This window comes from Rhyacophila brunnea, unplaced genomic scaffold (assembly GCF_057557595.1).
Source record: "Rhyacophila brunnea isolate RB1 unplaced genomic scaffold, BYU_Rbru_1.0 scaffold_3, whole genome shotgun sequence".
In the NCBI taxonomy this organism is placed as follows: Eukaryota; Metazoa; Arthropoda; class Insecta; order Trichoptera; family Rhyacophilidae; genus Rhyacophila; species Rhyacophila brunnea.
The window spans coordinates 55,029,725-55,057,000 of NW_028232965.1; the positions used below are offsets into that span (position 1 = coordinate 55,029,725).

At 32.4% G+C, this 27,276-nt stretch overlaps 2 protein-coding genes across 2 annotated transcripts in view; one reads left to right on the top strand and one right to left on the bottom strand.

The window, feature by feature from the left end:
* LOC147068573 (cytochrome b5 reductase 4) overlaps nt 1–27,276 on the top strand; it is a 253,708-nt gene that overhangs the window by 19,364 nt on the left and 207,068 nt on the right. The window lies entirely within an intron of this gene.
* Nucleotides 1–27,276, bottom strand: part of LOC147068574 (fatty-acid amide hydrolase 2-A) — a 42,507-nt gene that overhangs the window by 10,525 nt on the left and 4,706 nt on the right. The window contains exon 2 of the mRNA XM_085952540.1: nt 18,262–18,481. Within this exon, the coding sequence (XP_085808666.1) occupies nt 18,262–18,481 (220 nt within the window). The remainder of the gene's footprint in view (nt 1–18,261; nt 18,482–27,276) is intronic.

Below are 27,276 nucleotides of genomic sequence, written 5' to 3' on the forward strand. Positions count from 1 at the left end.
ACACGTAAAAAGCCTTGACTTTGATTCTAGACCGAATCGCAATAAAATTGCAGGTGAAAATGACTGAGTGAACTATAAAAGAGGTCGGAATTACTTCTTCACCGTTGATTTTTTTACCGGAAAACCCTAAAAAAAGATCTCCGCTTCAAATCCAGACGGAAAAAATTGAAGGAAATTTACTAATTAAGTAGAACAGTTAAATTTTCTCGAAAATTGAAAACATTTGAGAAATCACAAGGTCTAATCGAAACTGATATTTCAATTAAAGACACTTCTTCGCTAATGAATTAATTGGACATATTTTTAGTTATTCAGGCACGTTTTATTGATTCTAAGCACGTTCATAAATATAATAGATTTTATCACGCATCTTTTACAGCAAGTATTAATAGTCCAATCCAGGGAATACAGAAATAATGGAAATGCGTTGTATGTTAGTAACAAGGTTTAACCAACGAGTATGGAGAAATATGGGATACTTAAACACGTGTTAAAGAATAATGTTATTTTCAATTGTAGTTACGTCTGTATGCATTAGTTTGTCACGTAACCGAAACGAGCATTCAATTCAATATTGGTAATATTTAAAGACATTCCGGAGACCTTGTATTTAAATCAGTTTATAGCCTGACCGTCATAAACAAAATTCTAGTTCAAAATCTTGGTCTATGGCGTCTGACTTAACATTTCTATCTTATTAATATACTCTGTGGTCCGATCCCATGTTCATGTTAAGAATGAAAATATTAAATTGTAAACATGGCAACAATATGCCATTAGCGTGTACCTATATCTAATATTATTCAGTTTGGTCATCAAACAATACGTGCTAGCTAGAACAGTATGTATTATTAATTATTATATTATACCTAGTAGCATTTTTATCGATATTTTTTTTTTAAATTAAACCACTTCATGTGAACTGTTCTAAAGGTGTAATTTGGGGGTCTAGGACGATTTGGCGCCGGGACAACTGGACGCCACGCAATTCGAAAATAAATAGACGTTAGGTACTTACTTATAGGTACTTTAAAAAAATATTTAATATTATTATGTATATTTAAATTATTATATTATGATTTAATAGTTGGTGAGAAATTAAATATGCACAGCACACGTAAATAATGATTTAATCTAGCATACGTTTAAGTTCCAACGAAAAAAGAGTTTATGTAAAGCCGCCTTAGGCATGGTAATTCTCAATCCCCAATAAAAAAACATTATGTTAAGAGTAAAATGGATTAAAAGTACTACGTACTAGATAGAAACTGATTGAAATTCCTCGTCTACGTTCTGCTTACGTGTCTATGACAGTGCGGCGTCCAATTGTCCTGGCGTCCAGTTGTCCCATTCCCTAATTTGGGATGTTTTCTCGGTCGTTTAAATTAAAATGGGTTCCTATTCAGCGTTTTTCTTGCCAGATCTAGCATTTTTCGATAGGCACCAAGCTTGCAAAAAACGCATCTGGCTTGTGGCGTTTTTACTAGTGTTATTTTTTTAAAATACGCTGGGTTGGTGAACCGGCACCTTATGCCGGATGACCACCTGAAATTCGTGCCCTGATTGCTGTCACTGTGTAACTTTATTATGTAATAAAATAATAATATAATACCCAAATATATAATCATATTAATTAAGTGACATAATTGATTTCGTTTCACATCAAGACTAACCTTATTGGAATAATTAGGAACTGTGCAATAACAAAAACATTTTGCGTAAATACGTGGCAATGCAATAAGACCAAGAGTAGTGGAATTCATTTGGAAATGTCTCCATTCAACAGTGATGAAGATGATGATTTATGTGCTTTATACACACCCAATTATGTGTGATACAGTTTTGCCATCTTTTTCTATGCTGATATGCAATATGATTTCTATGCTATGAAAAATATATAGTACAGGAACATTTTTCGTCTTGAATCCTTTAAAATAATTATAGTATTTTGGTATATTTGGCGTAAAATTATAGTATTTAACATTTTTCGCGGAATTAAAATTATAGTATTGTACTATAATTATAGTACAGTTGGCATCAGTGGTGTGATAGCACCAAACATCCAAATGCATATCGAACAATAAGTACATAATATCAATATTATGTATTGTTGTTACTTAATGGACAAATTATGTACATGCAATGGTTTTACTCGCATATCCGATAATGGTATGACGTAGTTACGTAATAAACACATATAAATCCTTCACGGAACCGCTATAATATTCATTAAAATAATTAATGTTCTTTATTTTTTAATGATACGTCATTACTCATTATCATTTGAGAAAATTCTTGCACGCAGCATGCCGGAATAACAATTAAATGGTCTCAGATTAGATGACCTTCAACTTAAACTTGGTGATGCGGTAATTACAATGAGGTCATAATCAAGTACATCTCTAAACCAAGTTATTAAAGAATTAATCGGTTAAGCTTGCTAAAAAAAACGGACATTGTTAAGACGTGCTGCCGACGTAGGTAATATTTATAATTAACTCGAAATGCGTCCATGTTGTTTTTGTTAAAATAATTCATTATAAAATCATGTACGTCTACATAATATTATAAATCTAACGAAAGTACCTAGACGTACGTATTATAAATAAGTAATACATACACGGTATTTAAACAAAAACAAAAAATGTACTTACGTAAAAGTTTCACGTAGTAATGGCATAACAATAATAATTCTATATTCTATGACGAAAAAATACACAACCAGAAATAAGATCCTCACATTCTAAACCCTGACCTTTGAGAGTGAAACTTGAATAAAATTATTACTATCTACATCTGGCATGTCCAACTTCAAGTAAACCGTGATCAGTAAGTAGATCAAGTATCAAAACTGTCAGTGATCTACCACACTCTCCCATTGTCATTCTTCAACTTAAACACGCATATTATATTTGACTTAGTACACTGAGGCGTTACAAATTAGGTATATAACGGCAATTGCCTTTCATTATCACAGAGAAATACTCAATTTCCCGTTCGTTGTGAAAATGATAAGTTTTGTTCAATCAATCTACTGCGTGATTGTAAGAGTAGACTGCGTCTCGTCTTAAAGCAATGGGATTCACATCTTCTCTTTCCCTGACTCCTGCGGTGAGTAATGCAATATATAAAGCAAGTAATAATATGAAGTCACGCAGACTTTCTCATGGTTAATTTGAAAACTACTTTCACGTAAGCTGGTTAAAGAAATAAAAGTAGGAATAGCTAATATTTTTCCTTCAAAATCTCAATTAAATCATACTGAACCTACACGCTTTTTACATTTTCACGACTCAATTCTTATGGACTACTTGTACGATCTACCAAAATCCAACCCATGACCCAGTTTTGCCAACTATGCGGTTTTCTTGCCAGATCTAGCATTTTTCGATAGGCATATGGACTATTTGTGCGATCTACCAAAATCCAACCCATGACCCAGTTTTTCTAACTTAGGGGTTTTCTTGCCAGATCTAGCATTTTTCGATAGGCATATAGCTTGCAAAAAATGCATCTAGCTTATGGCGTTTTTATTAGCGTTTTTTGATGCCTTAAATGTGCTGAAAATAAGCTAGATATGTAATTTATTTAATGAAGGTAGACCGGTAGGTACTTGAGAAATAAAACAACACAATGAAACAATAGGAGCATTCTTGGCGTTATTAGTGATATAATGGTATCAAATAATATATATTACAATGTCTGCTGAAGTATATGTGGGATCGGATTGACGATTATCGGGGATTCCACTCTCTAGAATTACCTAATTATTACATTATCTTAGGTAGTTAGATTAATTATTTATTCTTTGTCAATAATTTTGAAATGAGTTTCTGGGAAAATGTGGTGATTTTTACATACATACCCATCATTGCACTTTTTTTTCGATATGCAAAAGGTATTGAAATTTTATTTTCACAAAATCTAGCGTTTTCTCCTGTCAAATAGCTTGTTTTCGAACCCCGTCTGGCATGTTTTTGTCAACGACAGTTGGTAACACTGCCACGACCGATGTGTTGGACATGCCTGACCTACATGAAAAGGTATTCCCAATAATAATATTAAGTATTTGCAATAAAACAATGTAAATAACGATTGCATCGCTTATCTCCAGCTGTCATTTTATCATAGAAAACCGATTTAATGTTTCTGTTATCAACAGACATGTCAATTATTCGATAAAATGGTTAACGAATCACTAGACATACCTTTGTCGTAGGTACAAAAAATAATATTAACACTATAAACACAAATACAGTACTGGGCAAAAGTCCCTCGTTCCCTTGTGATTTTCGGATAATATTAGATTAATTTATATGGCAACAGCTACAGAACAAACATTAAATTTAAGTGATAATCATCACACCATGTTTATCTTGTGCTTCTAACGTAACTACCCTAAGAGCTTGACCAGATGACGCGTCTCTCGTCGCGAGTGCATGTGGACGGCTCAATGAGGTCACATGTACCTGGAATGTGCGCGAGTATTTTTACGCGGGAATCTAATCGCGCCATCTGGACAAGGTCTAACGGTGAATAACAGCCGGTGATAGAATAAAATAAAATGTATACTAATCTGTACCCAAGTAATATAAATTATCTAACATTATGCCACGGGATCTATTGAGTGAACATTGGGTTTTATATAAGAAATGGCTGTTGGTCATTTGCCTAACCCAGTGATTCCGGGCCAGGATTCCGTGAAATTAAATTAAATTAAAATTTAAAAGCAGCGAAAATCCACTTTTTATAATCAAGCAAAATATACCTATCAATTCATAAAATTTTGAAAGTTTAATTAAAATTTAAATATTCCCGCTTACTATAGAAGCAGCTTATAAAAATAGGTAATAGACGGCTCTCGTGGTGCAGTTGGTAAGGCGCTCGCCTTCCACCCGAGAGTTCCTGGGTTCGATTCCCGGTCATGACAAAAACATTTATGTGTTTTTCTCAAAGCCTGGGTGTTTGTGATTGTTCAAAATTACTAACAACCACCTTGTACGAAAAAGCAAGGACATGGTTATTAATAATTCTAAAAAAAAAAAAAAAATAGACAATAGGTAGATAAGAAACTATACATAGTTTTTGTTTGTTAGTTTGGTTTGGGCCAGACGTAAAATGACGTTTGGATTTTTTTTATGCCAGATACGGGGTTCAGAACAATTTCAATGATTCCTCCCCCTACAAATACATTGGGAATCACTGCCATTACCCAATTATGTATGTTGAATAATTAGAATGTTACATTCTTAAATATTGTGAAGTATTCGTTGAATAAAAAAATAGTTAATTAAAAATTATTAGCAATTTCAAGTTACAACAAAAATCTTGGAGTGATCCGTGACGTCGGTTAGTAATACTTTGATTTAAAATACAAAAGCCGATCGCCAATAGTAGCTCAATTTGGAAAACGATTCAGAGAGTAATAAAAGCCATTAGCTAAAATTTGTTGCAATTAAGTACGACTCCTTTTTCATAGTGGCATGTGTGCGTGGGCGCGATATCCGAGACGGGGTCTTACTTTTTTCAAAAAGATTTTTTCTATCGGTTATAATATATGTTCTCATAAGTGTTTTCAAAATTATGTATGTAAAAAAAGTATGTTTATCTATCCAAAGAACATAACTAATGCAAATACTAAAAATATTTTCACTATGTCGTTAAGTTGCAATTTTGAATCTCGAATGTGGAGCAACATAGTTTGCATAGCAAATATTTTCCGTGAAAGAATCAGACATTGAACTTGTTAGGAAATTTGCAACGAAACAAATTTTATTCGCCTGGTGTTTTTTGCTAAAGAGTTCCGTGACTAAAGTTAATTTGGAAACGATGATTTACCTATACCTTCCTACTTCACTTTGTTTTATTCCTGTATAATAAATAATATCATTGAAAATTAATCATTACCATTGTAACCGCGTCATATATTTATTAAATAATTATTTGATTTCGTTTTTCATGTTCTCTGTAACTGATAAGAATTCTACATTGTGAAAAGATAACGTCTGTACTTGGAACAATGTCACGACTACTGTTAATTACTTTGAAACAGGTGTATCTAATTAAATAGTTATACTTGTACCTCATTCAGGTAAAAATGTACTGTAGGTAGATTACATCGCTAACTAGTTGTTACAAGTTACTAATATCGAACTCACTTAGGAGTGCGTCGGAGTGGTTTACTATCGATGTAATAAAATAAAAAAATATATTATAATATCTCAATACGCTTTTTGCAGTTTTGTTTTTTGTTTTAAACGGCTTAATATTCATTTACAATAAGGGCTCGAAACGATCAGAGCGCACCGGAGCGCCGTTCCGATTCATGACATCCCCAAAATTATCGCTCTGTCTCTTTTGACCGTCTGAGCTAAATATGTCATGAACAAATCTAACACACGTATTTTTATAAAATGTACATAAAATTATATAACTATGTTAATATTTCTAAGTAGTGTATGGGAAAATTATCGAAAATAATAAAATTTTCTCTTTCGACCGCTGTTTACAATCTCAACTTGCTAAAAAATACAAAATACAAATACAATTGTATATACTTAATAAATTTCACAATAAAATTATTATATATATGTAGGTATTTCTAGGAGATATGTATCTAGTACCTATTACCTACACCTACCTACATCAAGTTGATCACTTATTCAGAGAAATATCCCTCCAATATTTTCTTTTTTATATATTATTATGCAGCTATTGTACATCATTTATTAATAATTATTACCGAATTTGTCGTAAATTTGATTTTTCTTAATTAGGTTAGTACAAAATATGTATTAATTGTATAGAAAGAAGAGCGTTGTATACATACTGCAAATTATTGTAGATCATATCAAAAATTGTCTGCATTTCTAAATTCATACTAATAATTGTCGGAAATTAGAACTAGTAGGTACATACTGTCTTATAATATATCCACGCCATGGATATTAAAATTGTAGATAAATGTTCAAAATTGACCACATGTAGGTATATGGTAGTCAATGTTAATTAAAATAAACCACACAATATAATATGTCTCTCACATTAATTGTTAATAAAGATCAGGACCAGTTTTGTCCGTTTTATTTGTGACATCAATTATTGGGATCATCGTGGACAAAACGGTTCCGAATTGTTATTAAATTATGTGATAAAGCACAGATCAGGCTAAGCTGTATATAATAAATGGAAGTGTCATTGTTATGAATCAATTACCCTGTCAATTTTATAGCAAACAAGCAGATTTTACAATAAAATAATACAATAAGTCTCCAGAGTGGAGGTTTGTATCAACAGATTTTTATTTTAACCCATTAAGTCCAAACACAATGAAAAACGGTATGTGTATTTGCCAGACCCAGGATTCGAAACTGGAACCCCGACGCGTAAGCAGCTCGGCCATCGTGGGCGTATAACAATAATTTAGAGATTGTTATTTCTAACAATGGATTCCCCCAAAGTCACCTAAAATTAATATCTATTATCTATTTGAAAACATTATTTGCAGTCTTATTTTGATCATTATCAATTTATTAATAAGATTGTCCTTTGTTTTGATTTTTGATTGCCTCCAGTGTTGCCATCTTTTGGTCACCGAATTATAGTACGTGGTCGAAGAAATTATAGTATTTCGGTAAAAATTATAGTACGCATTATCATCTGTTGAAAATATTTTTGTTTCTCACAAAAAAATAACAGAATTTTAGAAATTTCGACACCCTTTTTTATTTATGTTCCGATCAAAAATACTTACCAGCGAATTCAATGAATTCCATTTGAAATCTAAAGTTTTAAAGGATTCAAGACGAAAAATGTTCCTGTACTATATATTTTTCCGAAATACTATATTTTTTACGCCTTAATCAGCATATAAAAATATGGCAACACTGTACTGTGCACCAATTAGTACGGAAATGTCGAAATTTGAGTAGTTTTTGCCTTGGTACTTTTTTCATGTTTAAATTAAATCTTTAAGACAAAAATACACGTTTCCGATATTCAAAATTGTAGTATTTTGGGCGTACTATACCTTTTTAATATCATACATAGTACGCGAACCAAAATTATAGTACAAATACTATAATTATAGTACGGTTGGCAACACTGATGTCTACCAATAATTTGTACGTCATTCATTAGGTATCCCGCTGTTTCCATTGAACATAATTATTATAAAACTGACCTTTGGTTTACGATACTTCGAAGCAGGTGATGTTACGATTATAAATCTATAATAATAATAATAAACGTGTGCTCAATAGGAAAGAAAAACTCGTTTTAAAGACGTAGGTACATACTCGATTACCAGCGTATTTTTTATTGGTGTGTTATAGTCTTCATAAAATATAATCTGCTTTTAGTTGTAAAATTGTAAAACATATTAGTATGGTAATTTAATTAAACGGTCATGTGGAAATAAGACAACTACTTACAGAAACACTTCTTACAAATTTTTCGACATTAGCCACCTGTTCATATTTCTACAGGAAATTTCACATACTACCTAGGTAGGTATCTATCTACTAAACTTGTATCGATTTATCCATCTATTGAATACAATGGATAATGGATACATACCTAATTAATTATACATGCAGCAATAACATTCTAAATTTGATTTTTTTTTTTACATTTTTAAAAAATAATCCTATCATGACATTATAAAAATAATATACGAAAGTAAATTTTGTGGACATTCATAACTTGGGGTATTTTATAACTAATTTTGCAGTGATGTCAGTATTAAAATAATTTTAGTATTATCCTAAGAAGCCTCAAACTAAAACAAAGTTGTACATTAAAGCAATCTTCTCACGTGAAATTTGATCACTTTCGTTTCAATCATTTGACGGGCTTAACACGTTTATGGCTTCTAATTCAAATTTTAAAATAAATATAAGCTGACAGCCATACAACTCAACAAAACTAGACGTACAATAAATCTATTTGTACATACATCATTTATGACAGCGATTTCCAAACTGGGAGGCGTGGAGTGTTGCAAAGGGAGGCGCGAAAAGTTTAACATAATTAATGTAGCCACAGGTTTGCAGTTTTCAAATGCATAGTTAATAAAACGGCCGCTAGTTATAGACTACATAAAAAACAGTCATATAAAAGGTTGTTTGCAAACCTGTCTGAAAATATGGAGAGTAATTTTATAATACCTCACTTCAATAGATACCTACTATTGTGAAGCGCGCTGGCTATCTCGTGAAAAAATGAAATAAAAGGGTCAAATCATAAAGTTTAAATTTGAGGCAAATTTGTTTAGGAACGATAATTTTGTTAAACTTGTCTATTTTGTTGAAATTTAAAAAAAAGAGTGAATAAATCAATGCAAGGACCACTAATGCATTCACTGATTTAAAAAGACGAAGTGAAGGCATTCATAAAAAATTGGAGCTTTGGAAATGAAAATTACAAAAAATAAGTTCGCCATGTGTCCACTTATAAATGATTTCTGCGCCAGATATATTGAAGCAAACAAAAATCTATTTACTGAGTTCTTGGTTAGTTTGCTAATACATTTTTCACATTATTTTATTAATAGTAAAAAAAGTCGCCTGCGGTGCTGCTTTGTTTCAGGGCTATTAATTATTTTAAATATATAGTTGTGCGTTACATTTTGATGTGATACCTATATGATGATTGATATAATAACGTGTATAATTTAGGGAACACTACATTAGAGTACCACACTGCCCTTAACCTCAGCGATAGGTAGGTGGGCCCGCCAAAGATCCTGGCCTGGGGGCCCGCTTCAGGATGTGGGGCCCATGATAGAATCCATTTGTCAATGAACGATGATAAATTTGGATTGACTACTATTGAAATTGATTGTGCTATGTGTTGACTATTTAAAAAGGTGTCTGTATTATTTAATGAAATAAAGGGGGGGGTGGAGGCGCGCCAAGATTGTTTTTTTTTAAAGGGAGGCGTAGTAACATAAAGTTTGGAAACCACTGATATATGACATGTTCCTCATAAGTCCATTATTCAGTTGGTAATTTCATATATTGTTTCACTATATTTTTTCTCATATCTGTAGGCTGTGATCCAACTACTGTCCTATACCTATCAATACTGGCAGTAATCTACCGCATTGTCATTCTTATACATAAACAATTAAAATTGACACTGAGCGTTACAAATTAAACAGTACAAACACAAAATATTATTCAATGTCCCATTCGTCGTAAAAATTATAAGTTTTGGTCATCTTTGGAGCACTCATTGCACAAATCGTCAAGCTATTATCCAAGGCTTCCAATAGGAAAACCGGAAAAACCGTTATTTTTGTCGGAACGAAAACCGGAACCGAACCGGAAAAAATATACATTTTTTAGATACGGTACATGTTCAAACACGTGCGTTAACATGATCTTACTACCCACTTCAGTCGTCGTTCAGTTGTCATGACGCATCTAGACAAAATTCTCATAATTTATAATAGCCATAATTAAAAAAAATGGCTACGGTGCAGCACAACCATTGGTTTCGGAGCATGACAGGAAATAAAAACATAAACCGAAAAAACCATTATTTTTTTTAGAACGACGACCGGAACCGAGCCGATAAGTAGGTACTTATATATTTTTTCACTGGAACCGAAACGAAATAAAATAACGGTTAAAACCCTGTTATTCTACTACTCTGCAAGAAACAATCCACAAAAAGAAACTATGCGTCAGTTTAAAGCGCAGGAATTCACATATTATCTTTCTCTCACTCAGGTCATGGATAATGCAATATGAATCAAATGATACGTCGAAGTCACGCGGACTTCCTCGTAGTTGATTTGATAACGACTTCCATATATTAAGCTGGTTAAGAAAATAAAAATAAGATATTAAGAAAATAATTATCGATAAAATCATATTTTACTACAAATGAATGTACACGCTTTTTAAATTTTTGCGGCTCAACTCTTACGGCCGTCCAAAAACTATCGACACTTTCTGGTTAATACTTCGACGCTTTGGTTTCGGGATACTTTTCTTTCGATGCCAATATACTGATCTTGCGATTTTTATTAGAAATATAATCCCTCGCGGACAAGCATCATTTTATACAGATACTTGCGAGTATCAATACATTTTCTTTCGATATTGACAGCCCTACGCGTTTGACATGCCTGATGATTAAATTTATACCGTTGATTGTTGAAGATATTACTGTGCTCTGTACCCACCCGTGTGTGTATGCATTTCCTACATAATTATCCGCCTATTGTTGAATGATCAGCGAAACTCATGCATATGAAATTGAAAGAGAATAAGACAGACAGGCATTGGCGCATTTAACCAGTCGGCCCTACACGAAAAAAATAAGGATTTATATTTAAAAGGTGAAGCCTTTACTGAGCCGTTTTTAAAGAGGCACCTAGCGGAAAAATACGAAGCTTGCAATTTGAGATTTTTTTTGATAATTTACAATTTAAACTGTATTAATTAATAAATATGTATCTGAATGCATTAAAAGTCAAAGATAAACTTACAATTGTAAAAAATGTAATAAAATGTGAATTTGTTGAATCGGACCACACCCTATTATTACATATATTTTATGGTCATATTTATTATTAAAATTTAGTTTATTAAGTTTTCTAAGCATCACCTAAGAGGTTTTTGACTAATACATAGTTTTAATATTTTTATATCTATTTTAAAAAAACATTGATTTTTATAAAAAATATAAATGTGTATAACTTTGACTTATTAAAATAAAAAATATTTTTCTTTTTAATGGTTCCAGATACACATTTATTCATTAATACAGTTGAAATTGTATATAATCAAAAATTGTCTCAAATTGCAAGCTTCGTATTTTTCCGCTAGGTGCCTCTTTAAAAAAGGCTCAGTAAAGACTTCACCTTAAAACAAAATATGAGTGCATAAAAATGATAAGAGACGAAAACAGCATTATTTTTTTATAAATCCTTACTAAGCTTCGAAATCTTAAAGAGATGCATAATATTATTTTACACAACAATGTTTTTAAATGTAAAAAACTATTGGTAATAGGTACAACTCTATTACCGTTGTCATTGGGTTTAACAATCAACTGGTGCGTAACGCAAAGGCTAACTCTCCAAGGCTACAAAGCTGCCATAAAAAAAACAAATAAGATATAAAACAGATACGTATGTACATCAATCTGTTTACGTAAGTTAATTCAATGAAATAATTAATTACCTATATTGTATGGGGGCTCGAAATGATTCAGAACATAGGAAATCAATGTATCTTAAAAACGTCACTCAAATATGTACTTAAGTGTATATTAATTTACTATTTTGAAATCTAAGTTATTAAATCCGTACGTATTTTCATATCGAACTAAGGACTGAGATATTTTTTTGATTGATAAGTTGTTTTGTGAGTCCATTCGACACTGCAAACAGGTCAGTCCTCCGGAGACTGTCAAAGAATCTATACATAATAATATGTCATCTTCATTATAATACAATACCTGCTGAAAGGATTTTTCCTAAAATAATTATTTTCCATCAAGACGTGACGCCCGCGATCGATGAAAGACAACAATATGTCCGCTTCTGCAGGGCTATTCTATAATTTTTAACATGGTAACACGTTTTTGTTATTTTTATTGCTCCAAAATAACACGGTTAGCACTCAGAGCAATTCCATAAACAATGCGGCTACTATAATTATTGTTAGCACAGTTTACACGACTTTCTTGATTCTAAATACATCCCACATTAGAATCAAGCCTAAAACATTTTTTTTCAATATGCGTTAGAATTCAAATCATAGGTTCTGTGAATGCATTTCATTTTTTTATTAACTGTTAATAAACCTGAGTGTTAAAATTTTACGGGGTTTGGTATTTTATAGGCTTAAATATTTATATTTTATAATTATTTATGTATTTATATATATTTTATAAAATTTTGGTATTTTATAGGCTTTGCAAAATATGAAGTTTAACTTTAAATTAGTACTATTTATTACCATAAAATACATGTACTTATTTGAAAGGTGGCCGAGTGGTCCGATAGATTGTATAGCCAATGGAGAAAAAACCGTTAAATTTAAGATTTTAGAGGACTAAGAATGGGGAAAACAGCACAACATCCTATATTATTACCTATCCTATATCATCCCATATTATTACCTATCTAGTTCCTAAAAAATAGCTATAGGTACCAAAAACACAATGTGAGTTCAAGTACCCACTCGTTGCAAGAAATCTGCGGACGCCGGCTACCAGTACACGAATAATTTAACATATTTTAGAAATAGCTCACCAAATAAACACCATGTAGGTAATAATATATTATCTTTCTTAAAATTATTCTTATGAATATTAACTATTTCCGTACTATACCGAAATATCTGCATAACATTATTAATATTTCCATAATCTTTTATATATTATTATCCTAAGAGATTTTGGAAAATTCACTAACAGCTCATTTAAGCGACATTTTATTGTTATTTTTACATCTTAACTTCAAAATGTGCGCTATCGATTCATCTACCGTTTGAATTGACCACATTTCAGAAATTTGCAATGATTTTACAGGTTCGTGACGTTTATATCCGATATTTTCTTACATACCGTATACGATACGCCATATTTCATGTAACGTACAGCAGAATGACGTCTTCGTCGCTTAAGACCTTCTAATCCTTCATTTGACAAACAAATTCGATTATTTTTATTCAAATATTGTAATGTAGGCATTGGCGCACTTTTTTCCGGTGAAAAAACCATAATATAGGTACAATTCACTACGTAAATAAAATTATGACAGGCGCACCCGCCTCTGTCCGCCATTTCATAGATAACGTGATATTCCAAATTTGATTTTTTTAAATACTTATTTGTGGCTGTTCACACACTATTTTTTTTATTGAATTGACCTAGGCTACTAATTTCCATAGATCACAATATAGTCATATTAAGCTAACAAAGTTGCCATTGCAAACAATGAAAAAAATTAATACGAATTGTTATAGTTATCAAAATGAATCATATTGTATAATATCTACCTATTTTTATCGTCCCTATCATCATCAATCTTGACCTATCCACTGCTGGATGAAGGCCTCCTCAGCCTTATTCGACTCCTCACTTTACACATGAATTGTTATATTTATCAAAATCAGTGATATTATATTATTATCTACCTATCTATATATAATGCCATTATTATCACGAGCCTCAATAAATCCACTGCTGGATGAAGGCCTCTCTACGTTGATTGTATTATTGACAGTATTGAATTTCTAATGTTATTTATCTACATATTCATATCGTTATCATAATCATCATCGTCAACCAGGATCAATCCACTGCTGGATGAAGAGTTCCGCAACCTGATTCTACTACTATTGGTTTAACGAATTTGTGATATTATACATATTTCTATCCATCTTATCATCATCGGCTTGAACCAATCCACTGCTGGATAATGGCCTCCCTAGCCCGAATCTACTCCTTTCTGTAATATGAATTGCTGTATTTATCAAAATCGGTGATACTATATTTATTTACATATTCATATTTTCATCATCATCATCATCAACCAGGATCAATCCTCTGCTTAATAAAGACCTCAATAGACTGATTCTACTCCTTTTTGTCATATGAATTTCTGTATTTATCAAAATCGGTTATATTATATTTATCTACATATTCATATCGTCATCATCATCATCACATCGACCTGAACCAATACACTGCTTAATAAAGACCTCCCTAGCCTGATTTTACTCCGTTATGTCATATGAATGCCTGTATTTATAAAAATCGGTGATATTATATATTTTATCTGCATATTCATTATCATCATCATCATCATCATCATCATCAACCAGGATTAATCCACTGCTTAATAAAGACCTCCCTAGCCTGATTCTACTCCTTTCTGTCATATGAATTTCTGTATTTATCAAAATCGGTGATATTATATTTATCTACATATTCATATCGTCATCATTATCATTATCATCATCATCATCATCGACCTGAACCAATCCACTGCTTAATAAAGACCTCGCTAGCCAGATTCTACTCCTTTTTGTCATATGAATTTCTGTATTTATCAAAATCGGTGATATTATATTTATTTACATATTCATATCGTCATCATCATCATCATCGACCTGAACCAATCCACTGCTTAATAAAGACCTCCTTAGTCTGATTCTACTCCTTTCTGTGATATGAATTTCTGTATTTATCAAAATCGGTGATATTACATTTATCTACATATTCATATCATCATCATCATCAACCAGGATCAATCCACTGCTGGATGAAAGGTTCCGCAACCTGATTCTACTACTATATTATACCTATTTCTATCGTCCTTATCATCATTGACCTGAACCCATCTACTGCTGGATAATGGCCTCCCAAGCCTGATTCTACTCCTTTCTGTCATTTGAATTGCTGTATTTATCAAAATCGGTGATATTATATTATATCTATTTATATTTCCATTATCATTATGAGCCTGAATCAATCCACCGGTGGATGAAGGCCTCTCTAAGTTGTTTGAATTTCTGTCGGTCATATGAATTGCTATATTTATCAAAATTGCTGATATTATATTTACCCATTCATAATATCGTCATTATCATCATCAACCAAGATTAATCCACTGCTGGATGAAGGTTATCACAACCTAATTCTACTCTTCTTGGTCATATAAACTGCAATATTTTTTTAAATTTGTGATTTTATATACCTACCCATTTATATCGTCATTATCGTCATCAACCTGTATCAATCCACTGCTGTATGAAGGCCTCTTTAAGCTGATTCCACATCTTTAGGTCTTATAAATTCATATTCTTATCAGAATTGTTCTATTCCTCTCAGATGTAATATGTATTGCTTCATTATTTGTCTCGATATGAATATCCCGCACCGGGAAACTGTATTGTTTAAGGTTAATTTTTAATTCAAATTTTGATTTTTTAAATATTATTCTATGGCTGCAAGCATTTATTTTTTATAGACAATGAAACAAAATAATGTTTAAACTTATTTTTTACATTGCTAACCTTCTATTATCTCAATGGAACCCGAAGGAGATTAATATCCCGTTATATTGGATCGCTATTTATGATAATCACATAATATATTGCTTTATATTCGAATTATTGAGATGTATAATTATTTATCATATTTAACTGCACATACCTACACATATATTGTATTAAAATTAAAATTTCAGTGGTAGCAATCGGCGATTGCCAACTGTTCTGCTAGGCATAGCAGCCTAAGGCGGTGTTAGACAATATTGTTAAGGCCAGACTCCTGAATAGACTACGGATATGAGTCCAAATTTATATTGGCAGTGACGATTTGCAAATCGTAAAAATGACAAATCAGCGAAATGTCAAACTGTCTGACGTGAATAAAAAACCCATCCCGAAGGGAAAACTATGGCGCCATCTATGCATACTTCACAATTATATTAAAATCCAACACCGCCAAGCCGTCTGCAAGACCTAGCGAGACAGACTGGCGAGAGCCAACTGGCTCAGCTAGTAGAATATTAATACGCGACAGTCGCAATAAAAACTATCGCGTTAATTACAGAAAAAAATGTGCGGCAAAAAATAATACAAATCATACAATTTACATATATGGGTTATATAATAATTAGGTCTATTATTATTACAAATCTCCATTCCATAATTCACCTTTATAATACGTTTACACGTGCATGGATTTACTGCTGACAGAACCTACATTCGTCACTGTTCTGGCAGAAGACACTAATTCGAAAAAATTACATATTGAGTTAGTTATACCAAAATGTTCCTTATTTAAAACTTTACCGTCTGGAAACCTTCTTAATAAATAAACAGTCTTTATTTTAAAGTCGTCCTTTTTACGATTACATAAACTCACATGATAGACCGTTTCAAACATTTTAACAACTTCAAAGTCAAATTACTCAAAACTAGTATTCTCCAGTTGGTGTGTTCTGCCAGTACAGAGACGTATCTCGGCCGTAACAATAAAATGCACGTGTAAACATGTATTATCATGCATGTTGCAAGATTGCATGCATGAATCAAAAAAGTTTGGAAGATTCTGAATTTTAACGCAACAGTTGGATTTGATCGATATCTGCGCCTACGCAGTAGAACGTTAGTGGCGAACCTGTCGGTAAAAAAAGTACTACACTGCGCAGAGACTCATCGTGAGGTTAACCGATTTTGACGACCTGGCAAATAGTATCTACCATGAAATTACAACATCGCGTCTAGCTTACTCTTGACGAATGAGATTGGTGAGACAGTCAGCACTTTTACGTGTGGGCAGTTATTATCGCGATAGTTTAAAATACACACTATTGCTTCAAGTAAATCCATGCACGCGTACAGGCGCTATTACTGAACATTATTATGAACTTATCGTAGGCACAGGTGCAAGAGGTGCCTACCTAACGCCTCAAAATCCCCATAAAATCTTAAGTACGGTCTTTCATGAATTGATGAAATCTATTCATAAAAAAATCTTTGTCATGTATATTGTACATTTATTTTAACAATGATGTTTTAAATTAATGACAGATATTGAAAACAATAAAAAGCATACTGGAGTGCTTCACAGTACCTACAGTAGAACCTCGATATAACGGAATACGGGTGAGGGAGTGTCCGTTAAAACCGAAAGTCCGTTATATAAAAACACAAACAAAATCATTTTGTATTATCACCTTTGGATGATAATATCCAGACACATCTGTTGAGAAGTGATGTTAATGTTCGATGTCGACGCGCTTGATTTTGGTAATCCTGCTTTGAAAAAAGAATCAAGTTTTGTTTGTACTTTTGAAGGCTGTTTTTTTATAAACTCTCTAAAATTACGAATTAGGTTAGATGAATTTCGTTATTATTTATGTTATTAGATTATCATGCGCAGAACACTGTTTACAAGCGACGAAACTTGGATTTAAACATGTATAATATTAACAAGATTATTTTTAACAAGTTTCACATTTGACCAGATATTTTGTGCGTTATATCCGAAGTCCGTTATATCGAGGTTCTACTGTACTGTATATTAAACGTAAATGAAAAAGAGCGTATTTTCACTGTTGCGTATTGACTGAATTATTCTATTTTTAAATTCGGAGAAAGTCTGTCCTACTAATAAAATTATGTGAATACTAATCATCCATCAGATCTCATATTAATAATATAAAGGTTTTATAATAACTTAATATTTAACTAAGTAAATAAATAAATAAGCCACATTACAAACCTTTGACCATAATGCAATCTTTGGTGGTGAAAGGGACTCCGAGAAGAGGTTTTTCTTTAGCTAGCTGTTCGGTGGTCTTTTTGCCGCTGGCCACAAGATCATCAGCATTCCTCGCTTCCTCTAACGCGTCAGTGAATCTATCTTCCACAAAACAGTTAACTACAGGATTGATTTCCTTTATCCTTTCGATGTAGGCGTTAATCAACTCCACACTCGTGATCTGCAACATAAAAAAATACAATTTCTACATTATTGATTATTTCAATAGAAACTTTTTATAATGTGTTCATTGATATGCTATCTTTTCACTACCACAGTTTGCACAATTCTCAACAGAAGCCAATAAATTTCTTTCAACACGTACATTGCCTAATATTAAACAAAACTATTTATATTATTGTATGTATGCATCCGGGTCATATAAGTAATATTATATTATCATTATCCACACAATTCGAGATATGTCATTTTATGTAGGTATATTATAATGGTTTGAATAATATTGTACATATTATGTATTTCAATGTATGAGTTGATGCCAACCAACTGGACCGACATTGATAATTTTGTATCATTTTTATACCTATTATGTTATATTATATCTAAAACCGGTATATAGGTGTACACTTTCGGGAGAGCGCGATTTAGAATTTTTCAACCGCTTGATGTCTATGGATTTTCGACTTTTTGGTTTTAAGAATTTCTTTTTATGAATAGACTCGAAAGAAAAATTCGTTCTGACAGATATGATGCCTTCTATACAAAATCTGTACATAACTGATCTTCTGCAAAATTTTACATACAAACTAGCTCGTATAGATACGATAATAACTTTTTTTAGTCGAACCTTGAGAAATATTTTATAATTGCCCACCCGACTGACACACTGTTAATAAAATTTCGACAGGCGAAAAAATGACTAACATTTTCACTTGAAATCTGCGTCTTAAATATATCTAATTAAGTTTAACTATCAAAATGTTTCATTGTTTTTTTGGTAAACTTCAAACGCTTGTTTTTACTGTATTACAAACATGTTGTAAGTTTTACATTTTTTTAAAAACACTAGTTTCATCTCGCAGAACAACACCAAGCAAAAAATAAAACCGACCACGATCTTCATTAAAATTATTTAGATTAACTTACTACACCTAATATAATATTTAGGTAGATTTATTTTAATTAATAATATAATTTCCTTCCGCTAAGAATTGACACCTATACACTGTTAACTTAGAAATTTAAATAATTTAATCAATAGAATCGCTAAATCGCAAAAAGGGGTTGGGTTAAGGGCGATTTTCTGTCACAAAACTTTGTTTAACCTGCGGCTAGGCTTAAAACTAATTAATCCAGCTTAATTTAAGGTTTATATCTCAGTAATTATTTTTAGAGAATTGATTAAATTAAAGGAATATCGCGGATTAGTAAGTCAGTATAATTAAAAAAAAAAAACAGAAGTGGAATTGATTAATATATTTTTTAAATTTGATCAGAGACTACCTATTTTACAGATCCCTTTTTCTCATTAATTTTAATTTTCGGATTTCACAAGGATTTTATTATCCAGGGAAATGAATTTCCATCTCTGAAAATATACTCTAACTAAAGACACTCAATTTTAATTTATTCTCAGTTCCAAATTTAAATTCAATAAGTTACCTGCCGACTTATTTGTAACTGTCTTTTTTTATTTAAAAAAATAATACTTATTATTAATTATAATACTCATTGATTTTCAGAGTTCCGATTCTAGTTGGACCCACCGATAAGTGAAATCGGCATTCCATACAAATTACCATAGTGTTTTTAGAAATAATGTTCAGTTTTACCTCATATTATCTGTATTCACTCATCACTGACATGCATGCATGCATCTCTCTTCAAATAATGAGATAATTTTATTTTTGCCAGATTTAAAATTACAATCCATCGTATTCGTACGTAATTTTAAACAACCAACATTAAACAGAAAAAAAATAAAAGTATTTGCACCTAGTGGGACTACTACTGGGAACCTACAACCACCGCATTCAACACTATGCTGACGAGGTATTTTCAAATTCAAATTTAAATAATAAAGTTATTTGAAAGTTTAGCTTGATTACATACTTACTCGTGTCACACATACTTAGTTATTATTAAAATATAGACAATTTTACTTAGAAGAGGAATTTCGTAGATGGCATTATACCCCGTTTTCACGTGCATAGATTTACTGTTTACAGTATTATCGCGGCCATAACAAAATGTATGATTAAACATGTATCTATTATCCTGCAGTTGCAAGCTTGCATGCAATCAAAAAAAATTGGAAACTTCTGAATTTTCATGCGACAGTAGGGATTTTTTCGATCTGCGCCTGCGCAGTAGAACGATAGTGGTGAATCTGCCGGCAAAAAAACGAACTATACTCATTTTGAGATTAACCGATTTTCACCACCTGCCAAACACTTCCATAAAATGACAACATCGCGTCTCGCTTACTCTTGAAGAATGAGATTGGAGATACAGTCAGCACTTTTATGTGTGAACAGTTATTATCGTAATAGTTAAAAATACACACTTGTTGCAAGGAAATCCATGCACGTGTCAGGCGCTATTAGTAAGTAACGAAAGTTGCCACCTACTACGCACTATTCATAGTATGATTGTCAAAGCGTTTTAAACGTATACTTTTTAAGCTTTTTTCTTATTCAATGAATAAATCACAAGATTTGAGAATGTAACATTCTTTATTGATTAATTATAAAATTAACGCAATTTCTGAAGCGCTTCAGAAATGTAAAAACTACTAGTTATTTTTTTCGTAATTAGATTTTAGCAGTATATAAGTAGTTGTATATAAATTATTCTCTGTGGTGTTTTCAAATTATATATGTTCAGTATATTTTTTATTTACCACTCTGTATCTCAATTCTCAATAATATGCATTAGCGAGGTTGGTGTTCCCCGAGATTACCTATCAACTGCAGCAGAGATGACATTTTTTTATTTACTAGATTAAAAGTTTCTCGTGTTCATCTGTATACTTTCATGACTGATTGTAAGTCATCATTGTATGTTTCGATTGCGTCATATCATTGTGATTGGGATGAGCTTAGCCATTTACTTTTGCGATGTTGCCATTTCACTAATCTAAAAAAACTATTCGCATCTACGACATTGCGCAAGATTTTGAAATCGCAACTTTCTGTTAAAATTACAGACAATACGATAATTTGTCATGATGGTCGATCTAACATCTGTATTTGATTACGTGGAAGAACGTTATAATATAATATGTGGTACAATATGAACAATCAAAAAAATATTTCACGAAGTTCATCACGTGATGTAATATAAAGTTAATAATAATAATATATTGAGTCGCAAGCTGCACATTCGTTATCTTATCAATATCATCATGCTCCTAACAATTTTTAAAAGCGAATTTCTAAACTACACTGGTGCAACAATTTTTTTCATATTAAAAATGTATTAACCATCTGCGGTTCTGCCATCAGTAGGTATGTGCTAAAAATATAAATCTAATACAAACTCTATAGCAGGGGTGTCAATAAGGTCGATCGTCAAAAATATTTAATTTACTATACATATTTTTTCTAGTATACAAATTTTGAATTAAGTATCTAATTCTAACACCATAAAACAAATGGCAGTAATGCTATCAAATCAGCACTCGAAATGGAATATTTAACGAACCGGAGCGTTCAATAATTTTACGAAAATATTAACATAATGTAGTTAAGTATATAATTGCATGTGTATTTTATAAAAATAAGTGTGTTAGATTTTTACATTATATGGGAAATCTAGCTGAGACGGTCAAATAATATATCCACGAGACAGAGCGATAATTTTGGGGATTTTACGAACCGGAACGGCGCTCCGGTACGTTTCGGTCCATTTCGAGCCCTGTATCTGATTATACAAAAATTGTGGACATCTTAAAATGTAGGTAAGGTAATTCAAGCACTGTAGCAACCGGAAGCTCAAAATAAAATTTATTTACATATTCAAAATAAAATAACTACAGTTATGTAAAAAAAACTATGTACAACGCTTTATTTAATTTTCTTAGTAAGATTCTATTATAGTTTAAAAATACATATATTATAAATACTATACTTATATTAGTTTAAGTAGATCGCGGAGGATTTTTCTTCTCCAAAGTAGATCTTATAATATGTAAAAATTAGTTGACACCCCTGCTCTATGGTATGTAGGTATTACTTATCTACTTTCTCTCTTATGACCGTCTAGGTATATTGGGAAACTAATAATTTATCTATCAATTTGTTTTTTTCTCAAGAGATTCAACGTCTTTTTATGGTAATTCATAATAATTTATAAATAAAATGAGTTTATCACAAATATGTTGAAGAAAACATTCGTAAGTATATAAATATACTATAGAGATGGAGACAAAATATATGAAAGCGGAATTAAAAAATAAACAAAGAGGTCTGGTCTACTAAGTTTCATATTGATTGTGAAGAGAGCAGTAGTTGATGTTGAATAGTAAAATGGCATAAACTCCAACTTTGATAAGGAAACCACAGAAGGCTCCATCTTTACCTGATTTACGTTTACACCGTGTATTATAAAAATTGCTTTACTAAATGTGGTGAGATTTATCCAATATGAATACACTGAATTGAGAATTACGTTTTTAGTGATAGTTATTTATTATCTTTGAATGCAATGCGGTAATCTATTCAAAATAAGTGAAGATTATTACCATTTATTTCAATATGCAATAATCATAATTTTCTGCAAACAGTTTACCATATTGCATTCGAAGTATGAGCAATAACTAGCACTACTATTCAAGTTTACAGTTGCGTGTGACGGCCTGACTTCAGTGGGTCTTGAAAACTATGCAATGTAAGAACTATATAAGTAGTTGGTAAAAATCATAATATTATCTAATTGTAATTAACATGGAGGTACATGGACCCATAGCCCAGTCGCACATTGAAAATCGTCTCGACTGGGATATTAGTCATAAATCAAAACTGAGCGCAACATGCAATTTTCTTATGTGCGTATAGGCAAGACCGTGCGAGGACTCCAGCTGTTTTTTTTTCAAACTAAAGGGTTGCAATCATGCGGTATGCGGCGGTAGATTTAGTTACACGTGTGTTGTGAAGGCCAACAAAATTACACCAACTTATTCGACGTGTTGTTGTCGGACGAGTTTAGATGTGAGAGCCGGCTGAATGTTAAAGAAATCCAAAAAAATACGAGTAACGCAACGTGTTATGGAAATGTGCATATTGGACATAATGCGGAAATTACACAAAAACTTAAGGGTTAAGGCTATACCTCAGTTGAGGCATGGTCTAAAAAGATCGTGTCTAGGCGATGCGCGGATTGCGGGTCGCGGGTGCAAATGACGCATGCCGACCGAAATATAATTTGTCATATAAATCCAACATGCGTCCATTTAATGTTCTGTTTATTGTTCTATTAGTAACAATAATAGTATATTCATTGACATGTTTTCTTTTTCAAGTAAATGGGTAACGTTTTTAGTCATCTTTACACGAATTAAGAATTAATACCCTCGTCGCCGTCACGAAACAAATTGACGTATTCACACCTCGACATTCGTTCTCCGAATGCTAGCGAGTCCAAAATTTCGTCGCGCCTATAGTTGAAAATTATTTGCCGTTTCACTGATGTATCGTCTTAAGGAGGCAAACAAGTTCACGATGTGATAGAAGCATGTGAACATGTCTCTTGACTACCTAGTGGACAACCGCTGGACAAATGTCATCATACAGTGGTACCCAAGGGACACTAAACGACCACACATATGCCCTAAATCCCGCTGGATAGACTTACTCATAAAGTTCGGTGGATGTACGTCGCAGCGAAGAACTAGGGACCAAAAAGGGTGCAAGGAGCTAGGGGAGGCTTTCATTCAGTAGTGGATCGACCCCGTCTGATGATGATGATTGATGATGAACAAACATGCAATATGTAATTACACCGTCTCTCTCTCGTTTCATGAAATTATATTATTGTCGTTCTCTTACGTATCTAACTTTTTATCACGTAGCTATCTAAATCTTAAATTAAACATGAAAAAGCTTTGAGACGTTTAAATTGAAACGAGTAAGTTAAGTCCCCTCTGATGATACCCTATGGTACAGCTCCCAGAAATACTTTGTCGCCCTCAACCGCATTTGCGACATAGGGTACCCGATGCATGCGCAAATAAGGAATAATCCGTGTCCTATATGCATGACCCCCACAAGGCGGGGGTGGGGCTGACGGGCTTTAGAATATTCGTAAGGGAACCTCCAAAACTGTCAACGCCACGAGCAACCATGTACATAAAACCGCCGTGTATGAAAACAAGCTATTTAGTAGGACAAAACGCTAGATTTTGTGAAAATAAAATTGCACGTAAAAAAGTGCAAAAATCGAAAAATGTCTATGCGTGTAAAAACGACACATTTTAACAGAAATATCTTTCAAAATCGACAACAAAATGCCTATATTGTGTCAATCGCGTTCAAGTTGTGTTGCATGTCATTCCGATAATCGTCAAACTTATGTCAGATACCACAGACGCACATTCAATTATATGATACCTTTTCACTATAAATGGCCATGAATGCTAGTAAAAACGCCACAACATAGACGTTGTTTGAAGCTAGATGCCTATCGAAAAATGATGGATCTAGCAAGAGAAACGCTAAATTTACTACGCTGATCAAGATCAATATGAATAATTACAAGATAAAAAGAACTTTTTATATACCACGTTTTTAAATTTTCTGTTGAATCATATAAACTTGACAATTCTATGTATTAATAATTTAGGACAAATAAGGTAATTGTCAACAAATCATTTTTTTGCTATTTTGCAACAAACAAACAAATATAGAATACTGAAATGTAATTTTGATTTCCATAGTAACGCACCTATATATTAATAATTTAGTTGCTAGAACCACGCCCTTAACAACCAATAATAGTGGATTGGATTACGGATTTATTCCGAAATAACTTTTCATACAAAATAGAATTAACTGAAAATTAATACAATTCAATAAATTACAAACAAGAATACGAACTAAGAAAAACGTGGTAAAAATGAACATTGTGTAAAAACTGTTCTAAACAACCGTTTACGAGCATCGTTTCGATTGTTAAGCCAATATAGGTAAATAAATATTTACTTTATAGACATTGTGGCGAATTTGTCCAAAATAATTTCTAATCGAATTCTTCAAGCATTACTCAACAGTAAAAGCTGAAGATTTGATAGGAATGTTTGTAATACATCAAATAGTTGAACCAATAACATCTATTTATAAACGATTTTTGTGTAAGCAATAAGAAGAGTAGAAGCATAATACTCTATAATACGAAACCACAACTTGCGCCTTTGCAGCATAGCAACACTCTTCCTTTTCCAGCGAGCGAATATCTCTCTACGCAACAGATGCCCCGACGCTTTGACAGATTAATTATTTTTAATAAATATAAATGGCGATCGTTAATGACGAACAGATTCAAATTATTTTCATACTGCAATTTAATTATCCATCTCTGATCCGTATTCAGCAATCTCTTTTGTACTCAATTCAGCAATTATTAATAATATTATTACTTCTATTCGCTTACCCACCAGAATAGACACAATATAGCTTCGCGTGACATTATTGATCCATTGTCGGAAAGAGCCAACCTCTTTGGCACAATTTCATTATAAAAACAATATGGGGTAATTAGGTTAGCCACAAGTACACCCCTAACAAAAAATAATAAATATCGTCTATGTTCTTTTTAATGGTGCTGTCAGTAGGTACTTACAGTACTTACATATAAATAAAACCTAGATTTTAAAAAAAATCGGCGTGTGTACTTATGTACGCGCGTTAGAAGTTATACTTCTTCGGCGTAACAAAACAAAGATAAAACTTGTGATAACCTAGATTATTCGACTAGCTCTTAATTATCTTGTTAAATTACACACTCGAGAAAAAGGGTCGCTTATTGGAGCGCCGTTGGTTTATTTCTATACACTTTAACTTATATGACTAAATTATTATTTTTCGTTGTTTTTATTTTTAAATAACAACTGTCACTCTGACGTTTAATCGTTTGTTTACGTAAGGAATTGCAAATGGCCGACAATAATAAATTCGTTGCGTTTATATACAGCTGACTGATTCGCAGCTAACTTCATACTGTCGCGCACTTTCGTAACGGTGTGAGCGCGCAGCTCTCAATTTCACTCTCTACCAAACATCCCAAAAGAAGTATAACTTCAAAAATCCTGCCTCTTCTTTATGTGCCGTTTTATAAACGAAGGATGGTTGCATTTTTTAAATGTAATATGTGAGATGATCACGTCGACTTTGCTTACTCACGTCGGGGTCATCACTGTGGGGATGATGAGGGTGTGTGTAGATAAAGTCGTAGTCGTTTGGAAATTTCAAGGAGAGAGTTTATTTATCGATACAAGGATAAAAGATGACAGAGTAATTTTATAACCGCGGGTACGGATGTACTGATGAGACTGATGTTATCGAGAGATTAATTGGACCGCGAGACTGGACTCCAGTGAATGAGGCTTGACGGTGTCGAGTGACCGGACACTCGTGATGAGTAGGGAGCCGAGTGACGAACTCGAGATGAGTAGTGAGTTATGGATCGTCCTTGCTATTTATACAAGTGTAGTCCATACATTACAAGAGACATTTTCGCAATTAAATAAATCATAATAGACACTGTTGATCTAGGTTATGATTGAGGAAATGCTGACAATCGCTTCCGTTACTTTGTTTTGTTGTGATCTTTGAATCTATAAGAAAAGTGTAAGAAATTTTGACCGTTTTAGCGAAATCGAATGAGATATTACGATTTTTTTTATAAGTTAGTCGTGGTTAGTTTTATTGCAATACTTATATAGATACGTATGTAATATTGTTTGGAGTTTCTCGGTTTTCCGAATGTGCTGTACTATCATTCTTTGAAGCGAGGTTTGCA